Here is a 20,772-nt window from a genome sequence, read left to right on the forward strand (position 1 = left end):
TATATTTTCTAGCTAAATTAAAATTTTTAATAGAAACTTCCATTGAATCTGGATAATCGACCCCTAATTGTCTAATCGTCTCATCAGCAATATTTTCCAAACCTTGGGTCTCGCAAAAATCAATGTATTTTAAATTCAATAGGAGTGACTTTGGGTGGTAGGATAATGATCTCATAAATACATCAGATAATAAATCAGTAACATCAATATTTTTTACAATAGACAAATATTCCAAATAATTCAACCAAAATTCTTCGTTATAAACACACGTTAATCAAACACCTTTCATAAAGGTAAACAATACGTTCATGATTTCTTCCGATTCTTCTCTCGAACTTTATATAGTTATCCCAATTTTTTATCTGATTAGAATCCAACTCATTTACATGAAAGTGAGGCCTTCGTATATTTTCCTCAAATATCTTCCTACTTTCAAATTGTATACCAGTTGCATTGTGACTATCACGCCATTCATTGATAATTCCAACCCTCAATAAGAACATTATACGATCTTCAGTAAATTCAGTGTTCTTGTGAAAATCTTCACCGGGCGGTATAGATTCATAAAACGATGACTCTATATTATTATGGGTTGTTTCCAATGATTGAATTATTATATTTCGTCTTTTGTTAAATTCTTCATGCTCTAAATATTGTTCAGGTAATTTTGTGAATATAAACTCTTGGAATTCGAAGAAATTGTTTAAATAGTTTGAATTTGGTATACATATAAGACGATAGTATAATTGAGCTGCATTATATAGTTCAGTTTTCTCCACTTCCCATGATATGTAATCATGCCATAACTGATCAGAATGATAATCAAGTCCACACGATTTCAAACTTCTTTCGAACTCATTACGAATATGGACTACTTCATCAGAACGATTCGTTCTCAGATATGTCATGTAATAAATCCACAAATCAACACTTATAGGTATAGCAATTAAACCTTTTTCTAAGACTTTTTCAAACTCATCCATGTTATTATTTATTTTTTCAAAATTGGCATATTTCTTCCAATAACCGTAACAAAGTGGATACAGTCCTAAAAATTTAGTGTAAACTGTTCTTACATTTACTATATCATTTTTTTCATCGACAAAATTTAATATTTTTTCCCATTCTTCGAAATTTAAAGAGTTATGGTCAAAATTATTTGTCCACATCTCTTGAAATGGATCATCACTAGTATCTTCAGTTTTAATTTTCTTCAAAAGATATAGTTCATTGTCGTCCAAACCCTCATCTTGATTTTGGTAACGTTTTCTACTATTAACAGTATTTTCCAATGTTTCAAAGTTACGTAACCTCATTCCACCTGTATGGCTCTCATCAGTATTAATTGGCTGTCGACGCTCGTCTGAATCAAATGTATTGTAGTTAATACACGTTTCGTCTTCAAATGAATATTTAGGACTACCTAAGTGAAATATTTTATTTATTAATAATATCAATAAAAACAAATTTAGCAAAGTGTTCTTACTTCCACCAGGTTCTTCATCTTCGAATACTTCTTTTTTAATTGAAATTTTGTCATTACCTAAATTAAATATCATATTTGTCAATAATATCAATAAAAACAAATTTGTAAAGGTGTTATTACTTCCTCCAGATTTAATTATTTGCTTACATTTTAATATATCACTAAAGTGATAACAAACATAGGCTCTACAATTATTTATATATATAATTTACTAGGAACAAAAATTATACAAAAAACGAGAAGACTATTGGCAAATAATAATTATTATGGTAAGGTGACCGTTACGAGATTAGTGGATGGCAGATTTAGGAAATTAGAAAGGGGAAATATAATGAGTGGAGAGGGAAGTAAATATGAATATTTATTTCAGAGAGTAACACTATGGAGTCAGAACTAATGACTAAGTTGCTTAGGGTACACATATTACTTTGTTTCATGCAATCAACCAGGGAAAAAATAGCAAGATAACTGAATAGTAGACTAAAAAGAACTATAGTTTAGTGTAAGATCCAATCTAAGAATTTCTAACAGATAATTTTATCTAGAAAATATTGTTGTTTTAACTATTATTTTTAATATGGCTAAAAACAAAAGTTATTTTGTATTCTTACTTTTGCCAGACTCTTTATTGTCTGTTCCATCTTCTTGCGTAGTTATTTTGGCAGAAGTAACTTGATCTTCGGGCTTTTGTTCATTATTATCAACTATATTTAAAATGTTATCTATTATCTATAACTGGGGTCATCAACCTTTTGAGAATTAATTTGAGATACACTTTGGCATCGGGGGCTAACATTTTTAGAGAAATAGAGTGGTTGAGAAATTGAAGAATAGATAAGATTTATTTAGAAAAATGAATAATTGTTTATATACTTTTTTTTTATTTTATAACGAGTTTTTCTATTATTAGTTAGTGTTAGTACTTATTATAATATAGGTATAAATGATTATTAGATGTTACGAATGACACCAAAAGAAAATAATAATTTATAAGCTTAGCGGGCCAGTGAAAAAATTCTATAACATTAATTAAAACAAACTTAAATTGTGAATTCTTACTTTTGCCAGACTCTTTATTGTCAGTTCCCTCATCTTCCTTAAATTTACTGTCAATATTCATTTTTCCTCCGATTTTAGTTCATCAACAACTATATCAAACAACTATATCAAACATTTTACCATTTAATAAAAATGAATACCAATAAAAACTAACTGAAGTAGAGATTCTTACTTTTTCTAGACTCTTTATTACCAGTTATATGAGTTTATATGAGTAGTGTTACTCGTGTCTTGCAGATAAATGGTTTCTTTTTGATCAGTCGTAATTAAAAAGAATCTGAAAGGAATTTGTATTAATAAACTTATCATTAAATATATAGAATAAGTCAATAAGAACTACCGTAAAAGTATTATATTATAGGTATATACATTTTTTGAAAGTGACAAAATTAATACAACACATAATACGAGTCATGAGTGCCATATTAGGCGTATTATTTGTCTGTCAAAAGGGTTGGCTTATATTATAATAGCGTAATTTTAAAATATTTTACACACAGTAAAATTTGCATTTTATTTTTATGAAATATAACAATATTTCTATAATTCTATAAACACTATACATTTTATAAAATAATCAATTGACGTTCGTAAAATGTAATTCATGACCATAAAGTCAACATTATACGAAACTTGTTTAGGCACGTTAAGTTTGGCAAACCTGGTAGCACATGACAGACCTGTGTGTGTATCGATGCTTTTAGGCGATGTTGAACTGCAGATTTTAGAATTTGTTTATTGGGTGGCGGTTAAACAAAGATCTACTTAATAGCTGGAAATATCCCAAGTGTTATAAGCAGGGCTCGAAAGTTCATGCATTTGCATATAAATCTTGCTAAGTTTTATTTAATGCTAGATGACATAGAAATCCATTTCGAGGTACCTGCACGGTTAAATATGTGAAGTCTTATTTTGCATGTTTTTGCATATTTAGAGGTTTTTTGCATATTTGGCATCTTTAAGCATATTTCTATTTTATCGGGCATATTATACGTCATGATTTTGATATTCCTATTCATATTATTATATCAATATGCATTTTTATGGAAATATTACCTATGAAAGAATCAACATTTGACGACAAAAAACGCGATCGTTTATAATCTAATTAAAATCTATTTTTTTAATTTTGACATAAAAAAATAAAATATAACTATAAAACAATTAATGGATAATTTATGTTATTTCAAAAATTGTTTATGATTTTTTTAAGTAAGCATTTTTTAAGTGCATAATTTTGATATTTAGTGCATATAAATGCATACTTTTTAACTTTTTAAGGCATATTTCAATGCATATTTTGTCAATTTTTAGTGCATAAATGCATGCTTATTTAGGAATTTTTTAGGGCATGAACTTACGAGCCCTGGTTATAAGGAAGGGAAAGAAAGCAAGTCCCGCAATTTTAGACCGTGACTTTTGATAGAGTGTTTCATAGGTGACGTTCTGTCGTTTTACGGATAACCAGGTCTATAATGACGACCACCGACCGTTAAGAGTGACAGAGTTTAACTTAAATTAGTATTGCTTTGTAATAAAATTTAATATCCATTGTACATTCAGTTTTGAGTTTAGTGTTTGAGTCTTATCTTTATCTCTCACATAACACCAATAATTTAGACCGGACGACAATCAACGACTGATATTATCGCAGTTCTCAAATTCGCATCAGGTAGTTATAGGTTAAGAGAACACAGACTTGATTTTTAGTTATATTTATTGAGTCGCCTCTCAAAATATACGAATAAAATGGTTCGATGGCAATATAGTACATAGTTAATTCAATATAATATTTTCACTCACTTAGTAGGTGACATTTTTATGAAATCCAAGGAATTAAACACCTGTTCATTTACTAGTTTACATATATATTCATAGACTAGTGCTTATATAATTATATAAATCGCATTGTGATTTTACATTACCTAGTTATTAGGTAGGTACCTACCAGTTACCTAACGTAATATAATAACCAAATTGCAGCCGAGTATACCAAGAAATTACTATAACTCAACTTTTAAACCAATATGGTTACCAGTTGTAACCATAGTTACCACGCGCTTATACAACTCGACACACAACCTATATTATGTGATGCCTGTCAATGCGCCTTAAATAAATTATTATAATTTATCAATAAATTATATGGATAATTAAGGAAAAAAAATTATAAATTTATAATAAAATGGATACGAAAGTTGACGCCAAATTCGATTCTATAAGAAATAATGAAATTATAGAAATTGAAAATTATACATTTTGTAAATCATACTATGTTTTAAAAGATGATACAGTACGTTTTCGGTGCGCAAATAAAAAATGTGGATCTAGTGTATAAGACGTGTCACCAAGTACCTAAGTATAATATTATTAAATTTAATAATACATCTCACAATCATCCTCCGAAAACTTTAGCATTGAATCAAGTAAAAAGTGCTGTAAAAAGAAAAGCAAATATAGATTTAAACTTAAAACCAGGTAAAATTATACGTACAACTTTACTCCCGAAACCTGAAGACGAAATTATGTAGTCCAATTTATCATCTATTATAGGCAGTGTATATTATTATATCGTGTCAGAAAACGTCTTTTTCCTACTTTGCCTCATACCATAGAGGAAGCGTATAAACAGCTTTATATAATTCAAGAAAATATTACTTTTAATGATGGACAGTTTTGTTGTGTTAATCAAGAAAACAATATGATAATAATAACATGCTCAACTAATCTTAAATTGTTATGTGATTCTGAAAATGTATTTGGTGTTGGGACTATTTCTTACTCCCCAAAACATTTTTTCAGTTATATACACTTCACGTGTACAAGCAAAAGTTTTACGTACCCATCGCATTTTGTTTCTTATCATCTAAAGACTAAAACTAGTCAACAATACGAATTAATGTGGTATGAAATTATTCATTTATGTAGAACTTTAGTAAATACCAAAATAAATATTACTAAATTTTATTCGGTTTTTGAAATTGGCGCTCATAAATCAATACTTAAATGTTTTCCAACATGCCAAATTATTTGCTGTGTATCCATCTTGCACAAAATTGGTTTAAGAAAATTCAGCAAAATACTGTTTTACATAAGCATTACATGAACAATAACTCAGAAATTGGTGATTGGCTTAAGTGTTTCTATGGTTTACCGCTATTACCATCAGATCAAATTCAACATGGATTTACAGAGTTGATGTCTATTTATCCGATCGATATTTCTGATTTTTCAGACCATGTTATATATGTTATATGTATATATATATATAGATAATTATATTATATAAGATGTCAAATGTGCTGTAGGCAAAAGAACCAATTGACGAACCTCGTACCTCTTACGGGGCTGAATCATTTCACAGTAATTATAACTAACAAATTTATCATCCACATCCTAATATTTATCAAGCAATTAATATTTTAAAAGAAATTCAAACAGAAACCTTACTAAAAATTAATTCTATCAATAAACAAAAAATCAACATATTATGTAAAAATACTAAAGAAAAACTATACATTAAACTAATGGGAAGAATATCAAACCGGAAAGTTAACAATAATCGATTATATTAAGCAAATGGACATGAAATACCAATTGACTGTGCTGTTTTTCATCGTACTCCATTGTAAGTTTTGAGAACACAATTAATACGCTCTGCATGCAAAGGTAAATTGGAAATAAATAAAAGTAAAGCTAATACAAATATGCAGGGGTCTATATGAAATATGCTAATTCTGAGCACAGCAGTCAAGCACAAAAAAAAAAAATAATAATAATAATGATGCAGACTGATTTATATATCTCGCTAATTTGATTTAAATTATTATTATTTTTAAATATAGTTATTAATTGTATTGTTGGTATTTAATTGATAACGGATCCGATAAACCTTTTATGTGTTTGAAAACGTGACTTACCACAAACGACTACGGAAGTATGTACTAACTATGCGTTGGAGACAGACCTCAGCAGTTTGAAAAGGACGGAGACGACGATCGCAACTCACCACTGCCAGCAGAATACGGTGTGTTTGCAGGGTAGGCTGCAGGGCGATCGCCGTTGTCGTGATCGATTAGAAGCGATAGCGCATGAGCGGGCCCGGAAACTGTGTAGCTCAACGTCGCCCACCCCACAAAATATTGACGAAACTTAGACGTAACGCTTCCTAGCACCACCCCACGCACTGGATAGGGACATTATCTGCAATGGGTGAATGACCGAATGGGGTGATAAATTGAATTGCCCGGGACCTCGAATATTTGTAGTTTGAAAACTGCAAAGTGCTCGACAACTGTTGACACACCGTGGCATATATGTATTTGACGAAGGGTCTTATTATTTTTGTTAGATATACTACATTGTCGTCGTATATATTTTTGATAATTTATAATTAAAATATTTTGCATAAAGGAATATAGGGTTTAATATTTTTAACTACACGTTACGATTATAATATTATATTATGCAATATATTATTACTGGTCTACTAGCGTTTAGCTTTTAATTTTGATAAAATATATACAAACTAATTCAATAAGGTGACTTAAATAGGTCTGAAGTTAAAGTTAATATGAAATTAAAAAATATATAATTTTTAGGATTATTACCTATAGGTAGGTACCAGATACCAAAACAATAAAAATCAACAAGTATAACTGCTGTCTGTCAAAAACGTCTTTTATGTTTTAAATTAAAAAAATAAACAAAAAAAAACTTGTTAGTCATTTATAATATTATCATATTAATAACATGTAATTACCAAAATGAATAAATTATAATATAGGTATACAAATATTCATACTTGCAACTTTATAATAAAATATGTTTGATGTTTATATTTTATATTTTATTAAGCAAAAATGTATTTTTGTATACATATTTTGTGTAATAAACTCATCTAAATTATATTTTTTAATTTTTAGTGTCTTGCCTTCACAATACTATTTGGTCCGATAAAACACTAAGTCCATTGGCCAGCTACAGGAAACAGAGTGACGATGCCAGTAGTCCCAATATTGCTAAATATAAGATATAGCAACTCAACAGAGTTCTCAACCCTCGTATGCATTTAACATGTGGTACAAGCAGGCACGTATCGCATTCAAGTGAAAATTTCATATACCTACATATAATATATAATGTAATATATTAATATACACGTCATTATAGCGTGGGACGCTACGTTCTATGACGGTCGTTGGACTTTGTCGCTAATCTATTACTCTTACGCTAAAATTGTATAGAACTTTTGTTTTCAAAAATTGTACGACCTTTGATTTTTATAAAAGCTATTTTTAGCGTAAAATCATTTTAGAGATATTGCAAAAAAACTGTAAAAAAATGAAAAATTTCACCTAAAATCTAAAATGGCGGACGGTTGCGGACCTCTGAGGGATGGCGCATTTTTTTGGTCAATCAGGGCCCCAAGACGAAACTTTTCGCCAAGTTTCAAAACTTAAGTATTTTTTGCAAGGCAAAACCCCCTATTGACTGGACTAAGAACCAATTTTGTGTTGTTACCCATAATATTATTAGAGTAAATTTTCCTATTATCGAACCTAAAGGTAAGAATATTAGATGTGTTTGTGCTTTAGATTTTAATTTTGAAGAAAAATATGAGTACCTACTTAACGAAAGTATAATAATTTTAAAATGCTCATAATATCCTTGATAAATTGTCAAACGTAAGTATAAATAATATAGATAATGTTCTTAGGTTTAAGTTTTATAATAGTTAAATTCACTCTCATACTAAATCGAATAACACAAAATTGATTCTGCTGTACGTACATTTTCATTTGTATCTACTAGATATCTTGTATGTTTGTATAATAAGAAGACAATGTATATTTACTCCATACTCTTAATATAATTGTTGAATTGTATGATAATAATATAATATGTAGATACTTATTTTTTTCTATAAGGAATAAATTAAGTGGTGTAATGGTATTGGTATATAATATATTAACATATTTGGTACGTTGGTACCTACCTATAATCTATATTGAATAATAGTACAATTATTTTAAGAACATTGTAAATAAGATCCTTAAGAGGACAATAAGATACACTCGCATACGTTGTCACCGTCTTACAAATGCACAACATACCAAAAACTGTTTTTCGCGGGACAACTATGCTCCCTCTTGATTTATAGTAGAATTACCAAAATTCCACTACACATGAGGAAGAACTTAATCTGAGTCGTAGCGTTTTTGTTTTTTTTATAGCACTTACCAATAGTTTTTAATAATTCAACGAAAAAAAATAAAAAAAAACTCTAAATGTTCTCAAACTAATAACTTTAATAATATTAATGTTATCCAAATAATAAAAACGCTACGACACAGCTAAAGTTCTTCCCTATGTGTTGTGGAATTTTAGTGATTCTACTATAAATACAGAGGAAGCATAGTTGTCCTGCGAAAAACAGTTTTTGTTGAGCATTTGTAAGACGGAGACAACGCATGTGGGTGTAGCGTTCTCTTAAATGATAATTTAATTAGGTAACAAAAAAATATTGTTCAAATATCGTAGATATAATCGGCGAGTCATGATAAAAAAAATTACCCCGTATATTACCTACTTGTCACGAGTTGAACATTTTTAGTATTGATATTTAATAGGATATTATTTCCATTTAAAGAGAAAACCAAAATAAATATACTTCAAGTAATATTTAAAAACAACATTTAAAACAAATGATTTATATTTTATATTACTGCGGATTTTATGTATAATACAATCTCCCTTCTCATAGTATATCATTGTTAATATATTGTATTTACTCATCTAATTCAGGTACTAAGAAAATAATTTGTAAGTGAATATTATTTTATTAAATAAAATATATATATATTATATATTATATTATGTTCAAGACTTAAGAACTATGAATTTGTTTTTTTCTATTTGTTTTTTGATTGTCAGTTTGGAAAAACAGTTTGATCGTTACTACAGGGATTTGCGTCTAAACTTAAACGTTTCGTTTTCGAGGCGAAGGGATATATTTATACAAACGTCGTAATAAAATAAGGACTTTTAGTGTTTCGAGCGGAATAGGAATTCACTACATTTTTTGGCCACTGCCAGCTTTTTGCCGATACAGGATGCGCGTCTCATGGCAACCCCCAGCCGGCCGCAGGCGCTGTGTGCGCAGTTGCCAATCTGATCAGGGATGAAAAATAAATCGAAGCAAGACCACGAAATTACAACAACAATATAACTGTGGGTATTTTATTTAAATAATTTTAATCATGTCAGTTAAATTTTTTTCTTCAAAATAATCAATCATTAATTATTATTTATAACTTTTACTTATAAGATTAAATATTTTTACAGGATTTTATTTTCATAATTTTGCTTACATAAATATGTACAAATCTTATAATTATATTTGTATATTATAAATCCGTGGTCTATAATTTCAATTAAGACATTATTTATCGTTATTTATACATGTTAACACGCGAGCTCCGTATCAAATCAAAGTATTTTTTTATATGATGACCCCCCACCAAAAAAATAAATCTACGAAGCCCATACGAAACAATTAAGTAAGTTACACTTTATAAAGTGAATTTGCATCCAAAGCGAGTAATATCTTAGTGGCTAATAACTAATAAGTAGTAACTAGATACATACAAATTAGGTATCTATCGGAGAACAAGAGTACTCCTGACCAATGTCACTCTCGACAAAATAAGATGCACCAAAGGGAATTTGTCTGGAAGGGGGAGAGACAAATGATTTTCCTTTTTAAATTTTTCGTTTCACTATCCACTTAGTGATCAAGTATTGTTAGTGACGTGTTTTCATTCATTTAGGTAGGGAATTTAAAAATTATTTATGAATAATACACATCTAGATAGGTAGTTAAAACTTTATCTTACAACATTAATTTTAATTAGTTGTTGTATAATTTAAGATTAGTAAATGCTATTTTTTTTGTTTATAAAGAAAATGTTACCATCGATTTGATAATTTTAGGTAATTTATAAAATTACATGTTTCTAGATTATTCAGTTATTTATACCACAAACTTGAAAAATTGAAACTATTGTATGTAATCTTTGAATATTTAATTTTTATCAATAAAGTAGAACCTTGATTGACACCAGGGACGGATTGGAATTTCGGACCAGCCCGGGAAAATACTTTTTTACCGGCCCACTATTTGTTAGGAGATTGGGGGCAACTGACAAGTGTACCATACTGAAGATAGAAATTTTTTTTAGTATTCTAAGGGTAGTCTACTGTAATTAGTAAATCAACCTTTAACAATAAAATGTAATAATACAAATAATAATAATGGAATAACAATAGTATTACCTACATATAAATGTTACATAATAAAATGTTAGTACCTAATTTTATATTTTATATTATCAGTTTTACTGTATCGATATAAAAAAATAACGAAAATACAATTACTATATATTATTCAATCGTATTTGATACCATTTAAAAGTAACACATATGATACGTGAGTGTGATAAATCCTTGTACTAAATTATTGATTTTGAGTGAATTTAGTCAGCTTAAAACCTCAAAACAAATACTTGCTTATATTGCTATCATTACTCTAAAAATAAATCTATAATTATTATACTAGGATGCAGTGGCGTAGTTACGGGTTTACATTTCCCGATTTCCCTATGGCCCAATCCGTCCCTGGTTGACACTGTAGTAGGTACTGTACTTGGCCCCACCACTATATGCATTAAAATAAAACTATAAATCAACATTCTTAGTTCTTACGTTCATAAACGAGTGAGAAAGTATTTCCTGAAATTCGCATTTTAAAGAGGTGCTCAAACAGGGATATTGAAATTCACGATGGCAATTGTAAATTTTATTTTTATTCATTAATAGTTGCCATTGGTTACAGTTTACAGCATAAATTAGTATTTATTTATTATTGGTTATAAAATAAAATAAAATAACCAATGGAAACCAAGTTGCACTTATTGCAGCAACTTATACCCAAAAAAAGTTGAAAAATCATAATTTTTTTAAGATTTGCTATTTTTTACGGGCAACGAAGTGCACGGGTTCAGCTAGTAAAATGTATTATAATTTAAATATTCAATAAATTAATAATAAAATATAAAAAATAAAATTATTTTATTAACTGGCTTGAAATTGTATTAACTAAGCAACATTCAAAATAGCTATATCGGAGTGATGCCCATAAACTAAGATGTATGATTAATTTTTTTTTATAATAAATATCTTAATATAATTTCAATATTAATAAATATTTTTATTCAGTAAATATTTAACTCATTTAACCTGTTTAACATAATATAAACCATTATATTTCAAAATCAGTTATGCCTACAAATTTCTTCAAAAAAGATAACACTAGTGAAATAATTCAAGCCAACTTATTGAAGTATACTTTCCTTGCCAAGCGACAAGAATTACGCAAAAATGTAGTGCCCATGAAATACCGTAACAACAATAAGTAAAAAATATATTTATTCTTATAACCATTTATTGTTATAATATATGCGTAATACTGTTATAGAATATGTTTATAATTTGTAATTTTTTTTTAAGGCTTTAAGACCATCTTGCAATATTACAAATCATCTTCCATTCTTATTTATTCTCCACTATCTCCTTCTAGTCCTAGTCTCCAGCATATTCTCCTCTGGCATTTAGGAAATCTTTTCTTATACCATTCTCCCAACGTAACCTTAGTCTGCCCAGCGTCATTTTTGCTCCTTGGTTTTCATTGGAGCACTCTTTGTGTCATTGAATTATGTTTACAACACGTGTGACCATCCCATTCTAATTACGATTTTTTGTTTATATATAGTGAGATATATCATCTTAAGTCATCTAAACCAGATTCTTTTTATTTATAGGCTAGCCACTTTACAAATAGAAAATGAGCGGGATAAACTTTTGACAAACTTAAACATTGGATCGACAGAGTCTAAAAAAAAACAAGATATAAGGAATCGAAAAGAAATTAATAAACTATGCACTAAAAAAATACAAGCATCTGAAAAACTTCAACAATACAATAAATATTTAGCCGCTTTGAATGAAGAAATTCGTCTAAGCCAAAAAGGGAAAAATAAAAATTCAAAAATATATAAATCTAAAACTTACAAAAAACTGAAAATTCATTGTGACCTGAACAATTTATTATTTAAAGTAAGTGACAACAAAACTAATCGAATCAAATCAACCGACGTATAATATTGATTTAGCATACCCATGTATACAACAGCAAGGTTAAGGAACAAAACGAGTTAAGGCATACATTGGATGGATTACTTCGAGAATTAGGGGGGAAAAAAGAGAAATATGATTCAATAATGTGCCAACTGAATAAGGCAGCTAAACTTTTAAAACGTATAGGTGATAATGCATTAAAATCTAACAAAGATAGGTTCGTACTGTACTACTGTAATATACTTAACTATCTTAGCTCCATGGTTTTATATTAATAAAATTCATTTTAGAGAGCAAGCGCATAGCAATTTAGTATCCTTTCAAGAAACCAGTATGTTGGAAAAAAAACAACGAGAGAGGAGAATGTATATGTCAGTTTATAAACTTAAAAGTGACCTCGAACGTAGTGAATTTCTTCAAAAAAAAAGTAAGCACTTCAAAATCATTGTTATTAAAATAAATTTATAAATTGCTGTCTACGATTGATTATTGTATAACTAACATAAAATATAAATATTTTTATTTTGACATTCTTTTAAATATTTTATTTAGATAGTGAACGTCTTAATAGAAATATTATTCACAGCAGTAAAGATGATTTAGAACAAAACAAAATACAAAATGATAACGAAGAACTCATAACATTAATGAAACACTTAGTTCATATCAGTGGAGATACTGATTTAAAAATGATATTAGACAATGTATTAAAAATAAATTCTAATAAAGAGAGTTTATTTCGTCATTTAATGTTCCTTGAACAACAAGTAAGCCAAGTTATTACATAATTATGATTTCTTGGATTTAATGAAATTAGATGTCACTGAAATTCTTTTGATGATATTTTGTTATTATCTTGGTTGATCTTAATTAATAATAGTGAATTAATTAATGTATCTACCAGCTACCTACTACCTACAACTTATAGATAAATTAATGTACCTAGGTATATATATATATATATATATATACACACATTACCTATCTTTAATTATATTTTCATCAATATATTTCTAATAAATCTCCACGAGAATATGACATAAATCTGGATTTTCAGATATTTTAAATTTTTATTTATTTAAATTAAATCTTGCTTAATAAAAGTGAAAAAATAACTATTTTTGTTGAAGGTACAAAATTAATTTTCAATAAGTACCTGTTATATTTATACTTATAAATTATAACTAAAAAATATATTATTGTATTGATTAATTTTTTTAATAAACAGTGTTTGGAATTGGAGAATTCTATAAACCGCGATCAAAATATTGCAATTGATTGGAAAATATTAAATAATAACAGAATCAATCATAACGAATGCACATTAAAACATTATTTTCAAATAGTCCAAACAAATAGTCGAATTCTAAATTCAACACAAGAATTGACAGATAACATGAAAGCCGTGTACGATGATTTATGCGATAAGATCTACACGCATATATGTCGACCTTTAAAAATTAAAATAAATGATCCATTAAATGAAGAAAATATCATGGACTATATGACAGAAATAGAAAATAAATCATATGAACTTCTCTATAAAATAAACTGCATTGAAACAAGTTGTATAACTGGCCAAACCGAGGATCCGATGACATCTGACGGAGAATCGAAACAAAATTTAATAATTAAAGATTACAATGGCATAGAAGTAAAAATGCATCAAATTCTCAAAATGCAAGACACTTATTCAATTCAGGATATGCATGATAATGGACTCAATAATGCACAGACGTTAACCATGTGCCAAGAGTAATTATATACCTGACTGGCCTTCCAGTGGTTTACTGTCCTAGAGGACAGTGAGCCGCTTTCTTGTTTGGGTCATGAGGCGGTGGTAGTCTTAACAAATATCTAAAATATTTCGTATTAGTCATATATATAAATATATAAAATATAATTTGCATCATCATTCACTTATATGGCGATGAGCGTGATAGGACAATGCAAATATATAGGCGGAGACTCAAGCTGGGTTTCACTTAACTACCAAGCCACTCTCTATCATTATAGAACATTTTATAATAATTGAATTATATATTATAGTATTATACCATATATTAAGGTACATATTTTATAAGTTAGCCAAGCAAACAGGAAGCGTGCTTTTATTACCTACCCTTAAAACCCTATCTACCCTTAAAATAAAAATCGATTACGTTGCTTATTAAACCAAGAACGTCTGGAAGGTTTTATCCTCATCTTAGCAGGAAAACAAGTTTTGGAAGAAATTGATTTCTACAATGATTTGGAAATAATAAAACATTCATCGCTATCTTTATTTAAATTGTCATCTTAAATTATTATACTTACAAATTAAGTTATAAGTTAATATACTATTCAAATTATAAATTATGTGGGGTAGTCAGTTATCAATAATTATAGCTAAAACCTTATTTATTTTGAAAGAAATGTATGAAGAGTCTGGACCTCCTACCTTCCCTTGATTTCCGCCTGACCAGGGTAAATGCCAGATTACGGGATAGTAGCCCTACCCATTCCACCCCTGACTGATACATAATACACTGTTATAATTTGATATACATAATACCTAATACACCTAATATTAATATTATTATTATTTTATATCTACTACGATATTAGTTATAATAATAACTTGATTGTGAATTGAGAGTACAAGAATATACTTATTTAAGTATCACAAATCGCAATTTAAATATATTTGGATTATTTAAAGTATTTGCAATTTTATAAATATTATGTAAAAATTATTATTGATAAATAAAAATTGTGATATTTAAAGATATTATGTGCACGTGCTAAGAGGAACTTATTACTTATTTGTCTAATTATCAGCTGTTTTCGGGATTAAATTAAATTGCTAAGACTGACCGCAGCCTCATATACCCGATAAACATGATAAGTAAACAACTTATAATCGATTATTAATTTAGGAATCAAGCTGGAGTCGTACGGATAAGATCGATGCTTAACGAGTAGAGGTGATAATACAAGGACAAATATATTGTTATGAGCAAATAATTCTTGCAAATGAATGCGCAGCTAAAATACATGAAATATAATATGGCAAATAATAAGTCAAAATTGAAATCCTATAGAAATAGAAATGCCTTAGATACCTAATCTTATATTTATATAGGTAGGTAGGTGGTAGGTACACATATTATTAATACCAAACAATATTAGGTAGGTATACATCGGCAGCTAAAATTATATATAAAGTTAGATTATTATAATAATCAAATTATAATATGTATGCGTAAATGTTAATATAATCACGGGCAGAGAAAAAATTCATTATTGGACAAAATGGTATTGGTTTATTTACTTTGAGATCAATAGCTACAACACCCGATTAAAAAATATATTAATGCATTAAAAAAATATATTTAAAGATATAATATGCAAAAACTAAAAGCTGAGGTAATATCATGATTCATCTTTTATACCTACATGATTATATACATATTCATAATAACTAATAACAATGTGTTTATGTGTCCAAATTAAAGATTAAAACAACGCACAAATATTGTGGTAGATGAACAATGCGTCAACACCCAACGCTGAGTCAATACTCAACACCGTAGGTACTTACTATATTATTATCGTGGTAAGTTTAAAATCCCATATTGTATGATACAAACACTTTTGAAATAACGTAGAAAATGTCATATTATATTGAACAAAAATAAAATAACTGGTATGTTCAAATTTCAAATGGATTTGTTGAAATTTGAATTAAGTTAACATAAAAGCACAACAATTGTGAATGGGTATGGGAATGGGAATATATCTACAGTATTTAGTAAGTAATGACTTCTATTTACTGTTTGTACAGTTGTACCAATCATTACTTTTAAGTTTTACTATCAAAACATTTTTAAGTTCTAAAAAATAACAAATATTATTTAATGTTATGGTTATTTAGGTATATGTGTGTATTAGATACCTACTGTGTTCGATGGTAATAGTTGTTAGAGCACAGTGCACTAACAAATGGTTAACTTTGGTTAAAATAATGTTACCACCTATCAAATAGTTGTATCAGAACTTAGATATAAATTTGAATTTTGAATAAGTACTTAGGTACCAATATAATATTATTTATGACCATCTACGACCTATTATTTTTATGTCTGTGTAGGTACTATCTTATGTCTGATATTATTATTAAGTGATATTATTATGTCTAACCACCCGTCGACACTTCAATACGGGGAATATTAAAACCCTATACGAGAGTAACAGGCGAAAGATTGTATTTATTTATTCCTACGAAGCAGATGTAAAAATTCCTACCCTGCGGAAAAAGATAAACATTGTGAAGAACGTAAAATGTAATACGATATTTTTTTATAAGACAGTTGTATCAGTTTGACAACAGTTCAAAACATAAAATGTATGTTATTTTTAGGGTTCCGTACGGTAAAATGGGACCATATTACTAACTGTCCGTCCATCCGTCCGTCCGTCTGTCACCAGGCTGTATCTCATGAACCACAAAAATTAGAAAGTTGAAATTTTCACAGATTATGTATTTCTGTTGCCACTAAAACAACAAATACAAAAAATCCTAAAATATATAATATAAGCAGTGTGGCTAACATGTTTATAGATGGTGGTACGGAATCCTTCGTGCACGACTCCGACTCGCACTTAGCTGGTTTTATTTATAATCATTTAATTATTTAACATGTATAAGTATAATATATTTTTACACTGTAAAGAATCTAAAATGTTATATATTTTTTAAAACATTTGTTTCAGTTTCACAAAACTTGAATAGATAAAATATGAATAGGGAGGTAAAAATTAAAATCATCTATATAGGTACTTACCTACTAAAATAATTACGAAAAAAACAATAAAAAAATATCCACATTTTGGTTAATAATAATTGTTAGGTAACTTTAGTTATCAAAAAGTTCGGCTTTCTTCGTTTAGACTGTCGCTTGATTTTTCCATTAATGTTGATAAAAATAGTTTATCACTGTAAAATGTTGAATTGATATATACAAGATTCCTTATACATTGTTAATAGGTGCTTAAATTTAAAAAAAATTAACAATTGATTCACTATCAATCATATAAATAATTAAATATTAATTTTGTACTTATATGAATACTTCTTCACTACATATGACGAAAGACAAGTACCTATATACATGTACCTATATAAAATAACGTGATCATATTTTGATATAAAATACTTTACTTATTAGATACTTTATAGACACACCATTATTTTATTTAGGTTATTAGTAGCCCCAATTCAAGTATTTAATAATTATCATCAGTGCCAGATCTATTGGAGGGGGGACATGATTCTTTGCCCTGGGCGCATTTATAAGTTCACGAAAAAAGAAAGTCATCAATATAAAATATGTATAAATTATATATATTTCCAAAAATAATAATAGGTACCTATTACACAGTCATTCATTATTTAATACTTTGAACGCCTATGTCAACACATAGGTGACACTCAGCGCTCATGGCCGGTGTCAACGTGGCGGTTAATTTTCGTCAGGAATTATGATGGATAATATATATATTTCAAAAAATTACCTATTTTACAATTGTATACCACATATTAACTAAATCATTTAAAAATTAGAGAAACAAAAAGAGAGCTATCCTGAAATATTAGAAAAATGGAAAAATTGAATTGAAACCCCTCAATTTATTTTCAAAAACAGAAACCAGTGGAAGGCAATTTCAACATCTATCAAATTAGGTTATATATTTTTGTTTAAGTTCAATCAGGGTTGGGATATTTAAAACATTTTGTTTTTAACTCTTGAGTTTATATTATAAAAAGATTATTACTAGGGAACGGATTTAAATGCTCTAGAAAACAAGAAGAATGCCTTAAAAAAATGCTTTAACATCAAAAAATGCACTAAGGAAATGCCCTAAAAAACTTTAAAAATGTATTTATATTAAATAAAAACACAATTTTGAATTTAAAACTTATAAAAAAACACATTGTTATGAAAAATCTACGAAAATCACTCGAAAACGTTAACGCGATGAGGCTATACGCGATACTAAACGATGAACTAATGACTCAACTCAACAGTGCAATACAAAATTACAATTTAGATAAATAGCTTAGGAATTATAAATTGCTTGGAATCCAATGTTTTCGGATATTCAGAAAAAAATGCAATTTGCATTCAAATCCGTTCCCTATAGTCAGAATCAGAGGTGGATAGGTAGTATCTATGTTACAGGGAAATATTTGAAGGGGCCCCAAAACTGAAAAAAAATTTGGTCGCTTCACTCCCATTAGATACTTATTCAATCTAACACCTTTACTTATAAATAAAATGTTTCGTGAGAAACCATAATTTTAGTTTGGTGTAGGGCTGGGGAAACGGCATAACCCAGACAGCAATTTTTTGTTTAATAATATTATTATAACATTATAATAACGAATAATATTAGTATAACGTTATTATTATACTATTATAATATTATCATTACAAAATGCTATCTGGGAATATGAGGAAAATGCTTTTTTCGGTTGTAAGGGATTTTTGGAAAATTTCGAGTAAGGTCGTACAAATTCGTACAAATTCCGTACTAAATATCGTCCAAAAAAAAAAAATTGCAAAAACTCAATACCGGGGGGGGGGGGGGGTATCCGTAAGCAAATTCTTGACTTGTGGTATTATTATATTGTTAAAAATAACAGTTAGTAATAATCTATAATATAAAAATGAATCGCAAAATGTGTTGGTAAGCGCATAACTCAACAACGCCTGGACCGATTTGGTTCAAATTTTTTTTAAGATATTCGTAATTTGTCAGGAGAAAGTTTTTACGAAATAAAATTTTAGGAAAATCCACCGGAAAATAATGACAATATTTAAGAGGACGTAATACCCGCATGTGTTGTCTCCGTCTTACAAGTGCGTAACATACCAATTTACACGTGTTCTGCTTTGCGTACCTATAATTTGTTATGTTATGCACTTGCAAGACTTGTAACACATGTGGGTATCACGTCTCTTAATATACATTTATGTCCGCATTTAACTAACTGACAGACGATCAAACGTCTATTTTGATTGATATACGGCACCCATAATTTCGTTGTTGGTAAAGTGTAGTGTATACTCAATAGTCAATACTCAGTCTTGTAAATTATTCGAGTACAAGTATTTGAATGCTTGTATTTAAATACTTTTTGAAGTATTTATATGGTATTCTAAATACAATTTTTTTTATATTATTTTTTAAGTATTTTGAATACTTTTTAAAAGTATTTTTAACAAAATTTAAATACTTGTATTAAAATACCATAAAGTCGGTTTTATTAATTTTAGTTTATTATTTTTCACAAAAAATGTATAACAATAAAAATAGTATTGTTTTCGTAGAAAACCAATATTAAGTTTTTGTATAGTAAAAGTAGGTAATAACAATATTTAAAATTTTAAAAATACCACATCAAATTTTATATGGTTTCTACCTATATTGAAATTTTTTTAGAAAATTTAAAATCTAAAAATTTTAAAATAGTTCCATATTAATAGTTAATACCACTCTTTAGTTTATTTTTTTCATTAAAATTTTATCAATATTAGTTGAAATATATCTGAATGCAGAATGAAATATGTGAACGTGTATAAACATATCTCTAAATAGTCAGACAGACATGTTATAGTAATTGTTAAAATCTATTACAATTAGTAACATAATAGGTACCTATATTGTACAATATACATATATATTATATAGCATAACATTTAAAAAAAATACTTGTATTTGTATTCAAATACTTTGTAAGTATTCGTAAAATACATTTTCATAATAGTATTTTAAAAGCATTTTTAATACTTTCTTATTCGAATACTAGTATGAGTATCTTAATACTTTTTCAAAAGTATTTTTTACAACACTGTCAATACTCAATAGTCATATTATTATGACGTATATTTGTGTATACACGGATGATTAATAATAATACATTCATCAATAATATCACAATTATTTTTTTGGTCCTTGGGGGGGTTTGAACCCCCCCCCCCCCG

The 20,772-nt window shown here is 28.2% G+C and overlaps 2 protein-coding genes across 3 annotated transcripts; one reads left to right on the forward strand and one right to left on the reverse strand.

The window, feature by feature from the left end:
* Positions 1-235: 235 nt before the first annotated feature.
* Positions 236-6,557, reverse strand: LOC100570683 (pre-mRNA-processing factor 39-like). Of its 2 annotated transcripts, none has more exons than XM_029491486.1 (6): positions 6,466-6,557; positions 2,718-2,822; positions 2,546-2,634; positions 2,098-2,190; positions 1,487-1,543; positions 236-1,423 (listed from the first exon to the last, which is right to left on the reverse strand). In XM_029491486.1, exons 3-6 carry the CDS (start codon positions 2,604-2,606, stop codon positions 258-260), a joined length of 1,377 nt encoding a protein of 458 aa, XP_029347346.1. In that variant the 5' UTR covers positions 2,607-2,634; positions 2,718-2,822; positions 6,466-6,557; the 3' UTR covers positions 236-257. The 2 variants fall into 2 exon arrangements, with proteins under 2 accessions (XP_029347346.1, XP_016656267.1); XM_016800778.2 differs by having other exon boundaries at positions 2,546-2,647.
* A 5,214-nt stretch (positions 6,558-11,771) lies between these two features.
* On the forward strand, positions 11,772-15,817 carry LOC100568949. Its single transcript, XM_003241395.3, has 7 exons — positions 11,772-12,020; positions 12,427-12,721; positions 12,778-12,959; positions 13,033-13,169; positions 13,295-13,509; positions 13,971-14,497; positions 15,661-15,817. The coding sequence occupies exons 1-7, from the start codon at positions 11,887-11,889 to the stop codon at positions 15,704-15,706; spliced, it is 1,536 nt and encodes a 511-aa protein (XP_003241443.1). The 5' UTR covers positions 11,772-11,886; the 3' UTR covers positions 15,707-15,817.
* The last annotated feature ends 4,955 nt before the right edge of the window (positions 15,818-20,772 follow it).

This window comes from Acyrthosiphon pisum, chromosome X (assembly GCF_005508785.2).
Source record: "Acyrthosiphon pisum isolate AL4f chromosome X, pea_aphid_22Mar2018_4r6ur, whole genome shotgun sequence".
In the NCBI taxonomy this organism is placed as follows: domain Eukaryota; kingdom Metazoa; phylum Arthropoda; class Insecta; order Hemiptera; family Aphididae; genus Acyrthosiphon; species Acyrthosiphon pisum.